This window comes from Haliotis rufescens, unplaced genomic scaffold (assembly GCF_023055435.1).
Source record: "Haliotis rufescens isolate VD_foot unplaced genomic scaffold, xgHalRufe1.0.p SCAF_6, whole genome shotgun sequence".
In the NCBI taxonomy this organism is placed as follows: Eukaryota; Metazoa; Mollusca; class Gastropoda; order Lepetellida; family Haliotidae; genus Haliotis; species Haliotis rufescens.
The window spans coordinates 50457434-50475914 of record NW_025964334.1 but is presented as its reverse complement, the minus strand read 5'-3'; the positions used below and the strand labels follow the sequence as shown (position 1 = coordinate 50475914).

The following is an 18481-nucleotide window of genomic DNA, read 5'->3' as shown; positions in this document are numbered from 1 at the left end:
GGAACTACAGCCGTATTTTCCTGATTATCAGTAACTTGGATTTAATATGCTTACATAAGCAAATAGAGAATCTGTTCACATGACCAGAAATACTCCAGGAGCATTTATACTTATGAGTAAATATACTTTTACTAGACCTCATCAGGTGTAGCAAATATACTTTTACTCATGTCTCTTTACTCCTGGAGTATATTTACTCACGTAAGCAAATGCGTTCACATGCCACCATAAGTAAATTTACTTATGTAAGTATATATACTCACGTAAGTAAAAGTGTCCATGTGAATGGGGCTTTAGTAGTGTGGTTAGGATATTTGCCTGTTTTCGAACAGTTACGTTGGCATGGCTGATATTTCGAGGGATAAGTCAATCAAAACTCAATTTTTGCTTTATGTCTGTCAGTGATGTCTTCAACAATAGAATATCCAGCTACATTCCGAAAGAAAAAACATCCTCGATAAAAGGCGTGACCTCCATGACCTCGTCTTCCGCTTCCGCTGCACTCGAATGACGTCACCTATTTTCGAACACCTGATTTAGCGGGTTTTAGCGGGGTTTCGATGACTGAACAGACGTGTTTTGGCGCACACTTCTCAACACAGTTCTTGCCGGTCGGCATTAAAACTCAAAAAGTAATTGAAAGTTGAAACCTTATCACAAAATATGAATATTTGTAGTGTTATAATGTTCACACTATTTTAATCTTCCTTTTGTCATGACGCGGGCACCAAAGTTCTGAAAGACAACAAAATGTTCTGACAGGTGTACAGTATTTCACATTAACCCAATGTTGACAGGCCGAACGCGCGCATTCTCAAGTCGGCAGCTTTGATGACGTCATACCTCTCGTTATAACGCGACAAATCACTATCAAATACGGCTGTTCGAACATAGTTGTCGTTCGAACTTGGGGTACTTGTAATACCATATTACCGTATTCATTATGTTTAATTCCAGACCGAAGACGCCAAGCATTCCGCAAAAGGGGAACGGTAAAGGTGAGGATTTATTATCAAACAATTTCCTTTGATAAATTCGTGGGAAGGCTACTAGTCAAAGCCCATTTCTGGTGTCCCCGGTCGAGATATTGCTAGAATATTGCCAAAGCCGGCGTAAAAACCATACTCACCCACTCAATTTGATAAAAAGATTGATTAATGATTAACTGTGAGACTATTAGTTATATAAAATATTCAACTTTTGATGGGGATAGTCAGATGTCATTCCTTTAAAACATACACTTGACGTATGAGAATCCGTTGTGTGTATCGTGGCCAGACCGAAGACGCCAAGCGTTCCGCAAAATTGTAACGGTAAAGGTGGGGATTAATGATCAAATATCTTTCGTTGATAAAGTCGTGAGTAGGCTTGTGGTTAAACCATGAAGCCCATTTCTGGTGTCCCCGGCCGAGATATTGCTGGAATATGCTGACTGCGGCGTTAAACAACATTCACTGCGTATTGTTACCTATATACATCTTCGCTGTTCAGTGTTCCCCCGGGAATCTACGCTGGAGAGAGGGATCCAGGACGATTCAGGAAAGCCCTTCGACGATGATCTGTAAGAATATTTCTTTATTCAAACTGTCCATAACATTAGCGGGCACGTGTGGGGTGAGGCTGGTAGTTTGTTCTTGCAGTTCCTCAATGACATTCTGTCGTGGGTTTGAATACCAGAATCACACGATCATGTTCTTCACGGTTGTTGATTCTGTGTCACAGTAGGTCCCCAGTAAGTCATACTTGTTTTAAGACCGCCTTGTGGTCTAGTGGGAAAGGGCGGCGGTTTTAAGCGTTCGCTCGGCATTGGTACAATCATCTTCCCGAGGCAAGAGAGTTAACTGACTTTTAAAAGAACAGTTTCCACCCTTACCGAACTAGGCTGGTATTATGGAGTTACATTTTGGCTGGACTAACGAGTCAATGCATAGTCCAATCAAAATCGCGCAACGAAATCGAAATCCAGTTCGTAAACTGTCATGTAGATTTCGGTCGATTGCAGGATTTGCAAAGCATGTGCACCGCCAACTCGTTGTCAACAGATATTTCCCTAATCTTTTCATGATTTTACTCAAGGTACTCACGTGATTTGATGCACCTCACGATGTAAGACCCGTTTTATCACAATATAGATCTTGATTATCGATCAGATCGTCTTGACTGGGCTCCGCCATTTTGTTTGAAGCAAATACAAATGACACGAGGTGGAATCTGATTGGTCCCTAGGAGAGGCATAGAAGGGACATAACTCGTAACAGTCACTGGTGGCGCTACGGTCGAGCCCAGGGATGCCAGCCTTGTTCGGCGAGAGTGGAAACTGGAGTCAGTAAACTCTCTTGCCTCGGGAAGATGGGGTACAATGTGTGAAGCCTATTTCTGGTGTCCCCCGTGATATTGCTGGAATATTGCTAAAAGCGGGCGTATTCACCCTCTCACTCTAGCGGATAAAGCGTCTGCCGTAGAGCGGAATGTCTGATCCCCGGCCTTGTTGTTACCCTGCCTGGCGCTTCCGCATTAAGAGGCTAAAACAAGGACCGGTTGGCTCGGAGTCAGTATACTGTGTCTGGGTGGGGTAATCATGTTAGACTGCGGCATGGTATCTCACTTGGCTATGGCTATTGAACCGGAATGTTCCGGACTAGTACAAGCAGACACACACAGACGTGCGCGCACGTCACTATGTAAGTGCAATAATCTTGAACGCGACATTTAACCCCATTTCACTTCATCTTATCTCATATTTGTCATCTTCCCAAGGCATAGGCTTTAACTGACTATAAAAGACCAGTTTCCACCCTTGCCGAACTAGCCTGGAACTTCCTGGCACGTTCGTAGCGCCACCAGTGGCTATTATGAGTTTTGTCCCTCCTATTGAGCAATAAGATTCCGCTCATATCGCTTGAGTTTCCATCAACCAAACTGGCTTCGCCCAGTCAAAAATCTATTTTGTAATGAACGGGCCTTACCTCGCGACGTGCATCAATCACTTGAGCATCTCGATTAAACACATGAAAAGATGCAAAATATCTGTCGATACCAAGTTGGCGGTACACCTGCTTTGCAAAGCCTGCAGTTTAACGGAAATCTGCACGTTGAAATCCATGTTGTTTACGAACCGGATGTCTAGTTCGTTACGCGATTTTGATTGGACTATGCATAGCATCGTTTGTCCAGCCAATCTGTAACTTCGGAATTCCAGCCTAGTTCGGCAAGGGTGGAAACTGGACTTTAATAGTCAGTTAACGCCCTTGCCTCGGGAATATTTGTCTGAGACCAAGATGGGAATCGGATGGTCGGTAGGGTACTGTGAGGTAGTTCTTTGTTCTTTACCCTACAAAGATGACGTGTATCGATATTCACTCATGCTTTCAATCACGTGGTTGTCTGGTCCAGATTCAATTATTTACAGGCCACCTTAATATAACTGACTCACTCACTCACTCATGATCCAAGGTTTGTCAGCATCTCGAGGCTTCCGTTTCACCAACGTGGTAGACGTCCTCGACTTACATTAGTTTTGGTGTGCTCCCAAATTATGTGGCACGGGTGGTCCAGTCGGCTAAGGCGCCGTAATTCGCTGTGCAGAGTTGCTTCCCATGGGTACGCCAAATACCTATTCGTGGGTTCAAATCCCGGTTCGCCTGGATAATGTTTCTAGGTTTGTCACCACCATATCTGCTCGTGGGTTTCACCAAAATGGTCTCAGACCTGCATCATTTCGGGTTTACCTCTCACAGTAAGCTGGCGCGACGTGATATAGCTGGAATATTGTTAAAAGCGGCGTTGGAACCAACTCCCTCACTCCTACCAAATTTAGTTGACGAAGGACTGAAAGGAACGCCCCTCACTCACTGTACCATACACTTTCGTATTCCAGAGAACACCATTTCCTTCACAAATAACCTCGAGAGAATACCCATACTACAGAGGGGAGACGTCCACACAACCATATCGAAACGGAGAGGATATTCCCATATACATATGTATAGCATGTGGACATGTACAGGATATGGCTGAACACACTGTGAGGAGAAAGGGAATCAATGGGACCATCCAAGATGCTATGTCATTTAATGATTAGTCGTCGCACTATCCATTGACATTGGAATGCTGTTCCCTGTGTTAAACATATGGCAGATTGTTATTTATAACACTAAATTGACAACAGCACACAGTTGGCCAAGATAAACGTATTGATATATTTTTTGTTTATATTATTTTTCATTCTTTAAATGTTGATGTTTTTAATACAGTCTATTAACTTGAAACTGTTAATGTCAGTCGTACAAAAAAAACTACATTTTTATCAATGATCTCTTCTGCATTTTCATAAAGATGTTATATTTCATAGCCAACATTAGTAAAAGGAGATGTCGTAAGGCAGATTGCACAAAGAAATAGGAACATAAATATATTCAATTAATAGATGAACAATGTCATATAGTGCTAATTATAAGACTTTGTAGCTGTTGTAATGTCATTATTTTTGTATTATTTTAAATCAAATATAAAAATTTGTACACACAGCCTGGACTGTTCTTTTAACTTCAAGTATAACATCTGATTACTTGAAAAAGATTGAAAGCTTGGAAATATTCACCGCGTCCAATACGCTTGCCAGAAATCTATGATCTTTGGTTCGAATCCACGGTTCTCTCCGATTGCGTTTCTAGGTTTGTCTGCACCATACCTGTGCTCGTGGATGACACCAGGGTGGTAAGCGTTTGAGACCTGCATCAGGGGTTCCAGCCACATCAAGCTGCGCGTCGTTATACACTCCAAAAAATACTCCCCAAAGAGGCGTTAAACCAAACTCACTCACTCATTCTTTTGTTAAGCAAATCCTATGTCGCAATATGTAGCTATTGTTGCGGAAGAGCAGTATGTTATGTTGACATATAAAACCAACAGAGATGATACTTATAAACCTGATTTATTATCTAATAACTAGATAGGCATTTGTACGGGCACTTAAACTTAAAATAATCTAAATAAGTAAAGGAAAATAAAGAAGCTAACAAGCATAATTTGCTTATTCATAATGCGCCAAATCCACACATTAAAGCTTGCTCAAAGCGCTACATTATTACTGATAAATGGATCAGTGTGCACGTGTGCAGTGTTTTCATTCTCAGCTTCCTGGGCAGTACACCACCGAAGCTGCCAGTGAGGCGCTAGAATGTTAACATCCACATTACCATCTCATTCTGCCGGGTACCCATTCAGTGCTGTGTGAACAGAGGCATAATGCCTAGTGAAACACATGTACTACATGTGCTTCAGTGTTGTGCAGCGTAACGCGGTCACCCATCCACCTACTCTCCGCGACCGATGTTGCCACCTGATTTGTGACCTGTGAACTGTACAAATGCCCAGATGCTACCACATACATGTAGGCAAAATGAGGTTCGACTAAATAATGCTATATGAATACGTTTTTATAGTGATGATATCGTCAATATAATCATTTAAAACCGTTTTTCAAAACATCCTCCTGAAAGGCAATTGGAATTTACAATTCTATACGAACTTGAGGGAGAGATGGATTCCCAACTTCTTCAAACTGACGGTTTGTAGGTAAGATCATGTGACCAAGCTGCTTCAGCCAATCAACAAGTGGGCTATAGCCGTCATTTTGCCATGAACTGAGTAGCCATGGAAACCACCGGAAAGGCGCCGTGAACGCATGCGCGATATGATGGTCGACAGAGGAGTAACACGAAGCAAAGATTCCATCAACAAGAACCGTTCCTTCCTCTGTAAGTGGCACATACACGCCTAGAAATGAATAAAACATATCATGTGCCAATGGTAAGTATATATGTAAATATTAAACGTTATGGCTCGCTGACTTGGTTGATGCATGACATGGTATCCCAATTGCGTAATGCCTAGAAATGAATGAAACATATCACATAGCGGCGTGGAAAACAGATGATGTGCTAAGGGTAAATATATATGTAAATATAAAACGTTATGGCTCGCTGACTTGGTTGATGCATGCCATGGTAATCATGCTAATGATGTCAATCACTGGATTGTCTGGTCCAGACTCGAATATTTACAAACCGCCATCATATAGCTGGAATATTGCTGAGTGCGGCTTTAAAAAATAAACAAAATTAAACAGCCCAATCAGTCACACTTAAAGGAGCAGTACACTGTCACCGAGAAGGATGGGGTTGCATATTCGCTTGTTTGATTTGAAAAGTGGTTCAACCGTAAGTACATCCCATTTTACTGACTGTTTTCTCGTTTATTGGTGCGCACCCCGGAGGTAATTAACATGATTCAACAAGACCACACGCAGAGTCCCTTCTGAGTAAAAATCCAATATCCCCGTGAAGATCCGGGTAGAGAATGGACCTTAAGCAACCCATGTCTGCCGTAAGAGGCGACTATGCTTGTCACAAGAGGCGACCAACGGGATCGAGTTGACAGGCTCGCTGATTTGGTTGGTCATCGTTTCCAAATTGCGGAGATCGATACTCATGATATCAATCATAGGATTGTCTGGTTCAGACTCGATTATTTTCAATCGCCGTCATATACCTGGAATACTGCTGGGTGCGGCGTTAAACAACAAACAAAAACCCAGCAGATTGATTATTTTTTGTCTTTACCTTCTTTGACGACCGGCTGAATGTGGGTGACCAGAGCCGGACACAGAGGCTGACCACAGTCCCCCGTAGAGAACAGGTAATCCCCGGGCTTGACGGTCAGGGCGAACCTGGACGGAGAGATGACGTCATATGGGACACTACTAGGAACGTTATACCTTCATACGTGTGGGAAAAAAACCTTATCTAATTTGAGTGAGTTGTGTGGTGAAATAATGGTATATGACAGTGTTATCACATAGGTCTGTAAATATTTGAGTGTTGACTCGTCAAGTGAGTGAGTGAGTTATATCATGGTGTGTCAGCTTAATGTGGGAGTAAAGCCCGAAGTGATGCAGGTCTCAGACGTTTACCACGTGAAACCCACGAGCACGGGTAAGATGCTGACAAACCTAGAAACATAATCGAGGCAAACCGGGATTCGAACCCACAATCATAGGTTTCTGGCGTGCCAAAGGGACGCGACTCACAGCGAATTGCGGCACCTTAGACGACTGGGCCACCTGTGTCCCATTTCTAGTTTGAGCAGAGATGCAAAGCTTTGAACGGCAATTATAATCACTGTGGACAAGTTTGCTTGTGCATTGGATGCCGGTCTCGAATATATCCCCTTGATGGCCATAATGTGTGACCTGGTTCTGTCTGTTTCGTCATTATCCGACGGGGTGAAGTGTTGTTCATGCTATCAACCACTGGTTTGCATGGCACTATTATTCCCATGCTGCTGCCGTGACATAGCTTCAATGTTGCGGCGTAAAACATCATTTATTATTTGGGTTTGGTGCAAATCCGTGGGTTATGTACAAGAACAACATATATAACTATTTGTTGTGATTATGTTACCAATCTCATTAAAATCAGATCTTAGTTCTCGCTACCGCCAAACAAAGACCTGAGGACATCCCATTTCGGGTCACGTCAGACCGACCTTGCGCGAACTTTGACCGACCAATGGAATGACCAATCAGAAGGCAGCTTTCTCGTGCTTTACGGTACTAATTTCAAATTGACGACTACGCTTCGAAACATATTTTGACAAATTCTCGATTAAAAATTTGAAACCTGAACAAAAGCACATTCTGGAATGGCTAATAGATGGTCTAGATTGTATGGATTCAGTCGTTAAACTCGTAACTATCGTTCGGAGTTAAAGTTTTCGAGGTTGCATGATTAGAAATCACTTCCGACTGTCACTTTCATAATCTGGTAAGCGATGCTCTGATTGGTCGGATGAAAGGTCGTTCTGACGCGACCTCTAATGGGAAGTCCTCAGATCTTTGTTTAGCGGTAGCGAGAACTGAGGTCTGATTTTAATGAGATTGTTATGTTACTATCTGAGAAGCCGAAAATCTGACAAACTCCATTCGTAACGATCCGGGGTAGAATAGGACTTCAGCAACCCATTCTTGTCGTAAAAGGCGACTATGCTTGTCGTAAGAGGCGACTAACGGGATCTGACGGTCAGGTTCGCTGACTTGGTTGATACATGTCATCGTAACCCAATTGCGTGGATCGATGCGCATGATGTCAATCACTGGATCGTCCGGTCCAGACTCGATTATTTACAAACCGCCGTCATATAGCTGAAATATTGCTGAGTGCGGCGTTTAACAAAATACAAACAATAAAAAAGACTCAAGACGTGTCTCTTCACGAAAGACTTTGACTAGATCAGGCGCAATTGAAATGCGCTATACAAATTCTAATTTAATATTGCAGACGGATATTGCGCACCATCCAAATAGGCGTTACATATACCATGTGCTACTATTGAAGGCATCCGTGACCAACTCGTATCATTCAGGGACAAGCCGAATAGCGACTCGTGCCCGTTTCGTGGCCATTTTGGCGACTGGGTTCCGTCTAAGCGCAAACGGACATAGCTTAAAGGGGCACTGATCTAACGGACTGGTTGTTGCCTTTGTTATTGTTTTTCCCCCGTGAGTACCCGGATGATACGCAACGCAACTGAGCGTGACCAGAGACTGGGGTACCGTCTGCAAGGGCAGCTAAATAAACTTGGAGGCTGGAGGCAATATTTGTTTTACGCATTTTTGAACACTGATTGGTTAACTGTGATCTATAAAGATTTCGACAAAGGGCGCATGTTAATTCATTTCTTCAGCCTAAACAAACAGACAAAAAGAACAAGGGAGCTCATCGGATGTCGTCATTTGGAAATACCCCAGATGGTTATAGTTTAAAACTAAAAACAGTATCCATGCAATGAAAGCATTTTCGGATTTCGGCTTGCGTCGATAATACGATTACTACTCCCTTGTTGTCATCCACGTTTTCTCGTATAACCCTTCACTTGTGTATTTGTCGTCATTCACTTGATGCTCAGGTAATGAATTTATTACAGGTACAATTAGTGGTAGCACCACTTATATTACCTGACAAAGGTTCCCATTTGGCATTTATTGTGTCTGGGGTAATTATTCAATCTAAATCCAGGTTTGAAGTGAGGTGAAATGTGTGTTATGTAATATGCACGTGGCAGTCCAGCAAGAGATGAATGATCAGTTGATTTACTTTTTTTTGTAAATCAACGGATCGTTCCTAGTCATCAAAGGATTAACAGAAAATACGTTGATTGATTAATCACTGTTATCTTGCACAGTGGATATGTCAAGAGTGAGTGTTTACATGTCTAGGTTTACTAAAACAAAGGGAATACACTCATATCATGGCGCGAAGTGCCGATGTAAAAACAACATACTTTGTTCAAAGGGTTAACTGATAATACGTTGATTGATTGATCATTGTTATCTATCACTCAATGGAATTTTTAGGAACCGTGGACGTTATGAAAATAGTTGTCACGTGGGCTTTCTCAGCCGACCATTGAGACTTGACACCTATGTAAAACACCTGAAACAATCCAAGCGATCAGTTGAGAAACGAACACGGGTTATAATATCCCGAAACGATATATATCTTTCAAAATATTTGATTGTTACTGAGACACGTGACATCGAATAAGTTTCTTTGTACAGCTGCAGACGAGTGGGATATTGTTCCTTTGTGTGGATATTCACGGATACATTCCTCGAACAAGGAAGCTGCCTAAAACTTATACACATAAATTTGGTAGGTTGTAATTATGATATCTGCATTTTGTTTTCCAGACCTTCATTTGAACCGATTCGTTCTTGTTTCTCTACGTCTTGGTTGGGAAATTCTTCAATGCGCGATAGTCGTTGTTGTCACAGGTCTTTTCCTTTGTAAGCGTGTATATATTACCGTCAATTTGTAAAATGTGATTCTCTCAGGCAATTTATAAAATGTGTAAATATTTCAGTCATTTTGACTAAAAAATCTGTCCAGATTGATCAAGACGATCAAAAGGGCCTACACACATCACAACAGATTATTATGTAGGATTAAAAGCCAAACAACTTAGAAATGTACTTTTCAACGTTACATTTTCAGTCTCTTGGTGATGACATTAAACATCAAAATGTTTGGAATTCGTTGTCATAATAATACAGATGGAAATGTTTTTCAGTCACATTATAAAATAACTGAATATTTAGACGTTTAATAAATGTGTTACACATTTGACAGTAAAAAAATATACACACTATAAAAAAGCATATGCTCAGGTGAAATATATACTTTGTGTTGCAAGTCAAAATAGTGTAAACGAAAATCGCAAAATTACCAAGCAAGTGACTTATCAAAACTTCGTCACCATTACCGATGCTACTCACAAAGATACCTACATTTCTTTATTATCTCGAAAACTGTATTTCATTTTGTTGATCAATGTGACCATACGCCCTTATTACTACCCATAAAAGTGACTAATGCGCTTACGAATGGCGCAGCAGAGGTCGCGAACTAGTCTAGATTTCTGCTACACATCCGGGTACTCACTAGGGAAAAACAATAACAAAGGCAACAACCAGTCCCGGGGAATTGCGTTAGATCAGTGCCCCTTTAAAGAATTGTCGACTCGTTGCGTAATGATTCACGTATACTTCCCCCAATATATCATATATATTCCAGATGCTATTGAAAACACATCGGGACTTACAGTATTATACAGAATGATTGAACACATTAAACTGTATCTTGGGTATGTGTTTAAATGCAAGACCATGTAAAGTAAAAAATAATTACTGAGGGATTCTTTGACCGAAGAGTTGAAGTCATACGCGCATTCCGATAGGTTTGTCGTATTTTCGCACATAACATTCATCGATAGGGGGACGAGTCTTCTTGCAGGTTACGGAAAGGGGCGAGTGGTGACGAATGCTATCGAAGGGTCAGTATCCTGTAATCATATTTCTATTATTACCGAGTCACATTTCACTTGAACTAAATTGGCGTTATATAAACAGCTACTTAAAACAATCATTTTACTATTATCGCAGCATAACCGTGACATTTCCATTGTGACTTATTGTACAATTACCGTGGTGACATGCTCCCTGTCATGTTGCTGGTAGCGACGAAAACAAGATGGCGCCCGGAGAGAGTAAGGCTTGACCCGGTTGCGGTGGATATCGTCAGGTAGAGGGCGCTCTTTGCTGGCTGGCGTTTCAGAAAGGTTTTTACCTCGGTATGGGTCTCCATGCCATTGGCAACTGGACAAAAAAAATCAGATTCAATTCAGTAAATATCAGACGAGTAAATACACACCTAATGCGTAAAATAATTAACACATGATTTTTTTAGATGAGGTTGGCCAAGCATAATATCGATTATGATCGTCTAATATCGAATCTGTTGTCTCGAACTATGGATAATTCGATATATGATATATGACCCCGAGGACACAGAGTTACTACAGAATATATAGGGAATTTGCCTGTCAAAAAAACCCTTTGTGGTGAAGTGGTAGAGCAAGCAGCCACACACACACACACGTGTATGCACGTCTCTATATAAGTGTAATATTCTTGGACGCGACGTTAAACCCCATTTCACCTCACCGTATACTGATGCGTCAAAGTTGGAACTCTCCTCCATGAAAACACAAAACGACCATAAAACATTTTGGAACTTTTACTGAGACTTTGAATGATGTAACACTGATCGTCAACTTTTGAGTCGTATAACGCTCCTTGAAATCTTCGTTAGGAAGAGCATGCTCTGTTGTACCCCAACGTTACGTCATATTGTACGTTACGCCATATTGTACGTTACGCCATATTGTACGTTACGAACACCCAAAACGTCATATTGCACGTTACGAACACCCAAAACGTCATATTGCACGTTACGTACACCCAAAACATCATACTGCACGTTACGTACACCCAAAACGTCATACTGCACGTTACGTACACCCAAAACGTCATATTGCACGTTACGTACACCCAAAACGTCATATTGCATGTTACGTACACCCAAAACGTCATATTGCACTTTAATTCACCCAAAATGTCATATTGCACGTTACGTACACCAAAAACGTCATACTGCACGTTACGTACACCCAAAACGTCATATTGCACGTTACGTACACCCAAAACGTCATATTGCATGTTACGTACACCCAAAACGTCATATTGCACTTTACGTACACCCAAAATGTCATATTGCACGTTACGTACACCAAAAATGTCATATTGCACGTTACGTACACCCAAAATGTCATATTGCACGTTGCGTACACCCAAAATGTCATACTGCACGTTACGTACACCCAAAATGTCATATTGCTCAACATGAAGGGTAAGTTGACTATTGGAAAGCTGAAGTCATCCCTCTTGTCATAGTCTTGTGGATGTCTTTTCCCACAGTGAATCTTTATGCATAGATGTCTAAATATGACACAGATGAGGCACTTTCACTGGTCTTTTATGTTTTTTAGTAAATTCAGGTAAATCAGTGTATGCAAACCAGCTATTTGGACGTTATTGGGCATTATCAGGTGATCGATATACCTGGGGTTCTTGACTAAATTCCTGTGTTCTAAGTAAGCCAATCCGAGTAAAAATTCCGATTGATACATTTGAAACAGACCAGCAAGGATCCTTACCCCAAATTGTTATCTGAGAGGCAGTCCATCATTTTACATACTGTTTCCTTGCTTACAATTTTGACAAATGTTCTTGAACATCTGATGATAGAGATGTAACTGTATCTATGGTGACCACGCTTTGTGACAAAGGACGTATGGATCAAGGGATGAAGTTTATCTCGAGGTTGTCATGTGGGATAGTGGTGTACAAAGTTGAAAATCAAAGGTTTTCACATAATTGAATTTGAAGCAACTTGAATGGTGTATGGTTCTCGCCATGTTACAGTTCGATGTGCCCTGTTAGACTACTTAAGGTGACCCAGTCGTCTAAGGTGCCGCGATTCGCTTTACAGAGTTGCGTCACTTGGGCACGCCAGAAACTTATGATTGTGGGTTCGAATCCCGGTTCGCCCCGATTATGTTTCTAGGTTTGTCAGCACCATAGCCGTGCTTGTGGGTTTGCCAAATGGTGAACGTATGAGACCTGCATCACTTCGAGCTTTCCTGCCACATTAAGCTGACACGCTATAACTGGAATACCGTTAAAAGCGGCGTTAAACCTATTTCACTCACTCACTCACTCACTCACTAGACGCGTCAACACACAAGTATTTACAGACCGATGTGATAAAACTGTCATAAATACAATGCGCCTTAAAATACCATTTACTCATCACACAACTGTCCACCACCGTCCTACTCAATAGACACTGTACCAACCTGTTTTCACCTTGTGCCCCGCTCTGAGGTTCTTCATCAGGATATCCGAGCCATCCTCCAGTGTAAGTGTGGCGTCACCTGGGAAACAAATCTGGTCTGTCCAGGGACAGGAACAGCACTCCCATTCGTTGTTGTAGACCCTGCGGCAGCGACATTCGCAGCGCTTCCGGACGGACAAGCCATCTGTCTCCTTGACCAGATAGATCATTAACTATTTAGGTGATACATGATACCTTCACTTAATACCGCTATTTATGAACATCAACATATTGCCATGCATTTGTTATGTGATTGAGGTTCGTAGATATATGATATCAGATAGATACGAAAAAAATAATTTGAACTGCTGGAGAATTGTCACTGGCGTACTGACTATGACCTTTCGGGGACGGGATATGTCCTCATTTCGAGAACACCTGGTTTGATCGTTGCCAGTGATATCATGCGACTGAATCCATGTAAATGTGCTATTGACGCTTCCATTTTTATGTTGACCTTTTGACGTGATGGGGATAAGTGTATTCACAGAGAGGTGGCGCTGAGGTTTATGAATATACGTCATATATGTTACATGAGCGTGTTGATACGTCTGTCCCAGTTTCCGTCTGTGCCGATAAAGCCTATGTCCCTGTATACCGTCTGTGCCCATATAGCCTCTGTAATCATATAGCCTCTGCGTCGGTATGTCCTCTGTGCCAATATAGCCTCTGTAATAATATAGCCTCTGCGTCGGTATGTCCTCTGTGCCCATAGAGCCTCAGTAACCATATAGCCTCTGCGTCGGTATGTCCTCTGTGCCCATATAGCCTCTGCGTCAGTATACCCTCTATGCCCATATAGCCACTGTCCTAGAATGTCCTCTGCGCCCATATAGCCACTGTCCTAGAATGTCCTCTGCGCCCATATAGCCTCTGCGTCAGTCTACCCTCAGTGCCCAATTAGCCTTTCTCCCAGTCTACCCTCTGTGTCCAGATAGTATCTGTCCCAGTATATTCTGTGTTCATATAGCCTTTGTCCTAGTCTATACACTATGCCCATATTGCCTCCATCCCAGCATAACCTCTGTACCAAAATAGCCTCCCCATGGTCCCAGTCTCGCCTCGATGGCCATATAGCCAAAACACTCTAGGAGTCCATTTATCTTCGGTCCCAATATAGCATCGGGATCCCAATGTTTGTTTGTTTGTTTGTTTGTTGTTTAACGCCGCACCCAGCTATATGACGGCGGTCTGTAAAAAATCGAGTCTGGACCAGACAATCTAGTGAAGGACATCATGAACATCGATCCACGCAATTTGGATCGATGACATGCACCAACCAAGTCCGCGGGCCTGACTAGCCGATCCGGTTAGTCGCCTCTTACGACAAGCATAGTCGCCTTTTACGGCAAGCATGGGTTCCTGAAGACCTATTCTACCCCTCATCTTAACGGGTCGGGATCCCAATGACCACGTTGCGCCTTTATTTGATGCTTCCTTACCTCTTCGTCATGTTCAATATCGGTCTGTAGAATCAGTTCCTTGTTAGGCCCATGGCGCAATCGTAAGCGTGCTGACACAATGGAAAAAGATAATTATTCGTAACCAGAGTACCACAGGTACTGAAGCTCACCTTTATCCAGTGCTACATAAACTTGCAGGTGATCATGTCAAAACTTGCTATTTTGTATAAACCATATGTTACTACCTAAATTATATCACAGCTTATCAATGTCATAATGCACACGATACTTGGCTACAGCGAGGCCTTGTTATCACCAAAGTGTTCAGCATGTTATTTTCTACATCTCTAGGGCTCGCATTTCGGTAAGCCCACACTTAACCCTGGAAATGAGTGAGTGAGTGAGTTGGGTTCAACGCCGCTTTTAACAGTATTCCAGTTATATCACGGCGTGTCAGCTTAAGGTGGTAGGAAAGCCCGAAGTGATGCATGTCTCAGACGTTTACCACTTCGGTGCTGACACACCTAGAAACATAATTGTGCCAAACCGGGATTCGAACTCACAATCATAGGTTTCAGGGCGTCCAAAGGACGCAACTCCTCACAGTAAATCGCGATGCCTTAGACAACTGAGCCACCCGGACCCCCCTGGAAATGAAAACCAAGGTCAGGTAATTTGAGATCGCTAGAACCACAGAAATGGATCCAGTGTAGGTTTAGCGGAAGGTGATCCCTTGGGATACGGATGAAGTCACAACATTTATTGACATCCTTTCGTATAAGTGACGTAAAGCTTTAACTCACTCACTCACTCACTCCTTTCGTATAATTATTTATTTCGTATTACGTTTCTATTTAGGAAATATGTCATCAGTAACATTCCAAAAGATTATCAAGGAAAATGATACATCCTTCTTCAAACCTGTGTCTTTGTCGTCCAAGGCACCGTGATGTTTTGCACAGTTGGGCACGCCAGAAGCCTGTGATTGTGAGTTCGAATCCCGGTTTGGCATAATTATGTTTCTGGGTTTGTCAGCACCATATCATTGCTCGTGGGTTTCACCAAAGTGGTAAACGTCTGAGACCTGCATCACTTCGGGCTTTCCTTCCAAGTAAGGCTGACACACCGTGATATAACTGGAATACTGTGTAGAGCGGCGTCAAGCCCAACTCACTCTTTTACTGATATCCAAAGTCTACTCACGGGAACTGCTGTCTCCATGTACCAAACAACCTGTAACAAATAAATCAACGAAACCTTAAACATACTATCTATGCAGTAAACTACGGTTATAACGAACCTCAAGGGACCACTTATTTTAGTTCGTCATATCCGGGAATACTGTTAAAAGCGGCGTTAAACCCAACTCCCTCACACTCACTCACTCGTCATATCCGCCTGTTCGATATAAGCGTGTTCATTATAAGCGTAGTTTACTGTAACCTCCATACACCATGCAATGGCCTCATACACCCGTCTATCGCGCATTTAGAAAATGCTGACAATACAGCTTTTATTTAGAGTTTGTCGATTGTAGATGAAGCACCCAATATGTGATGTATAAAGAATTAAAAAAACTATCCGAACTAATATTTGAGTATTTAAAATGGCACACGTGTACGCAGTGTGTTTATAACATTAAAATGGGGCTGAAACAAGGACTGGTCGGCTCGGAGTCAGTATACTGTGTCTGAGTGGGGTATTTATGTTAAACTGCAGCATGGTATCTCATTGGGCTAAAACAAGGACTGGTCGGCTCGGAGTCAGTATACTGTGTCTGAGTGGGGTATTTATGTTAAACTGCAGCATGGTATCTCAGTTGGCTAAAACAAGGACTGGTCGGCTCGGAGTCAGTATACTGTGTCTGAGTGGGGTATTTATGTTAAACTGCAGCATGGTATCTCATTGGGCTAAAACAAGGACTGGTCGGCTCGGAGTCAGTATACTGTGTCTGAGTGGGGTATTTATGTTAAACTGCAGCATGGTATCTCAGTTGGCTAAAACAAGGACTGGTCGGCTCGGAGTCAGTATACTGTGTCTGAGTGGGGTATTCATGTTAAACTGCGGCATGGTACATCAGTGTGTTAGCACTATAAATTGGCATCAGTCCGGACAAGTACAAGCAGCCACACAAACACATGCACGTCGCTACATAAGTGCAATAATCTTGAACGCGACGTTAAACCCCATTTCACCTCACCACCTCCATGACAGGACAAGGGGAAATGGCAATGAACGCATATGTCTATGCAATTTATCTTATGAATACCTTTTGTTATTGTTCTGTGAACGTTATTTTCAACCTCCTCGAAGAATATTTCGCAAAATTTCTAAATTCAAAGTTTATTGTGTACAACTCAGGATGATTTTTTCATTATTATGTAAATTATGCATTTAAAAAAGACATAACGTCGTGAACTCCATGCGATATGTTTCACATTGTATATTTGGCATTGAATTACTTCTATATGGGCCAAAGGCTTTCACACAAATAAACTAATTTGTCTTTGATTTTGATATGGTTCCAGAACATTAACCGTTTGTGTCGCCAACTGCGGGTTTATGAGTCGATGGTACCTGGCAATAATTATTGCCCTTGTAAACAGTCAAGTAGCCATTATCGCCATGTGACATTTTTTGTGATAATTCTGTGACTTTCTGTGAAAGGAGAAGTAAAGACTGAGATACTGTATTAAAACTTCATGGTTAAATGAAATCTGAATAAACATATGCATGACATATCACCATGCATAAAACTGTAAGAGAAGACTATGCTTGCTGTAAGAGGCGTCTAACGGGATCGGGTGGTCAGGGCCCCGTTCCACAAAGCGATCTTAGCGCTACGACCCTCGTAAGTATATGTTTAAGTATGGTAGTTACGCTCACCTTAGCCCTAAGATCGCTTTGCGGAACGGAGCCCTGACTCGCTGACTTGGTTATTGCATGTAATCGATCCCAATTGTGTGGATCAATGCTCATGATATTAATCACTAGATTGTCTGGTCCCAACTCGATCATTTAGAGACCGGCGTCATATAGCTGGAATATTGCTGAGTGTGGCGTTAAACACCAAACAAACAAACATTGGGATCCCGATGTTATATTGGGACCGAAGATATATGGGCTCCTAGAGTGTTTTGGCTATATGTCCATCGAGACGAGACTGGGACCATGGGGAGTCTCTCCGGATACCGAGATTACATTAAGCAGGTTATATGGACTTGTGGATTGTTTTGGTTATATGTCAATCGAGTTAATACTGGGACCATGGGCAATATTGGACAGTGGCTATTTTGGCACAGAGGTTATGCTGGGATGGAGGCAACATGGGCATAGTGTATAGACAAGGACAAAGGCTATATGAACACACAGAATATACTGGGACAGATACTATCTGGACACAGAGGGTAGACTGGGAATATTGAATATTGCGGAGTGCGGCGTTAAACAACAAATAAATAAACAAACAGCATATGTACTCAGATCAAGTAGTTTGTGCGGGGATCAACTCACCGTGGACCAGCAGCAGGATCAATGCAAACACGCTGAGATTCTTCATGACTTGATGTGAGGACGAGGCAGGCTTCAAGTTAGTCCCGGGCATCACCTGCCCACACAGTCGACTATCATCTGCCGAGTATCAATCGCACATAGCTGTCCTTCCTCCGGATGTACCCTGACATTTTTAAAGGTCCGTGTTGACAGATAGGATTCCTAATAGAG

At 42.2% G+C, this 18481-nt stretch overlaps 2 protein-coding genes across 3 annotated transcripts in view; one reads left to right on the top strand and one right to left on the bottom strand.

The window, feature by feature from the left end:
- The window catches only part of LOC124112136 (cadherin-23-like), a 39461-nt gene extending 35204 nt beyond the window's left edge, over positions 1-4257 (top strand). The window contains exons 30-32 of the mRNA XM_048386244.1: positions 958-998; positions 1492-1561; positions 3878-4257. Coding sequence (XP_048242201.1) covers positions 958-998; positions 1492-1561; positions 3878-3902 — 136 coding nt within the window. The 3' untranslated portion in view covers positions 3903-4257. The remainder of the gene's footprint in view (positions 1-957; positions 999-1491; positions 1562-3877) is intronic.
- A 781-nt stretch (positions 4258-5038) lies between these two features.
- On the bottom strand, positions 5039-18418 carry LOC124112166 (sonic hedgehog protein-like). 2 transcript variants are annotated; one of them, XM_046472156.2, is made up of 7 exons: positions 18272-18418; positions 15962-15991; positions 14798-14868; positions 13318-13507; positions 11044-11215; positions 6624-6730; positions 5039-5778 (listed from the first exon to the last, which is right to left on the bottom strand). In XM_046472156.2, the coding sequence occupies exons 1-7, from the start codon at positions 18360-18362 to the stop codon at positions 5513-5515; spliced, it is 927 nt and encodes a 308-aa protein (XP_046328112.2). In that variant the 5' UTR covers positions 18363-18418; the 3' UTR covers positions 5039-5512. The 2 variants fall into 2 exon arrangements, with proteins under 2 accessions (XP_046328112.2, XP_046328113.2); XM_046472157.2 differs by having other exon boundaries at positions 13318-13504.
- Positions 18419-18481: the final 63 nt, after the last annotated feature.

Bases quoted from the DNA above. Each gene is read 5' to 3' on its own strand.
- LOC124112166 (XM_046472156.2), bottom strand. From the start codon at position 18,362: ATGCCCGGGACTAACTTGAAGCCTGCCTCGTCCTCACATCAAGTCATG. The intron at 14,869-15,961 runs GTGAGTAGACTT...CCATTGTGTCAG, and splicing joins ACATGGAGACAGCAGTTCCC to CACGCTTACGATTGCGCCAT. The intron at 5,779-6,623 runs GTAAAGACAAAA...ATTCATTTCTAG, and splicing joins TCAGCCGGTCGTCAAAGAAG to GCGTGTATGTGCCACTTACA.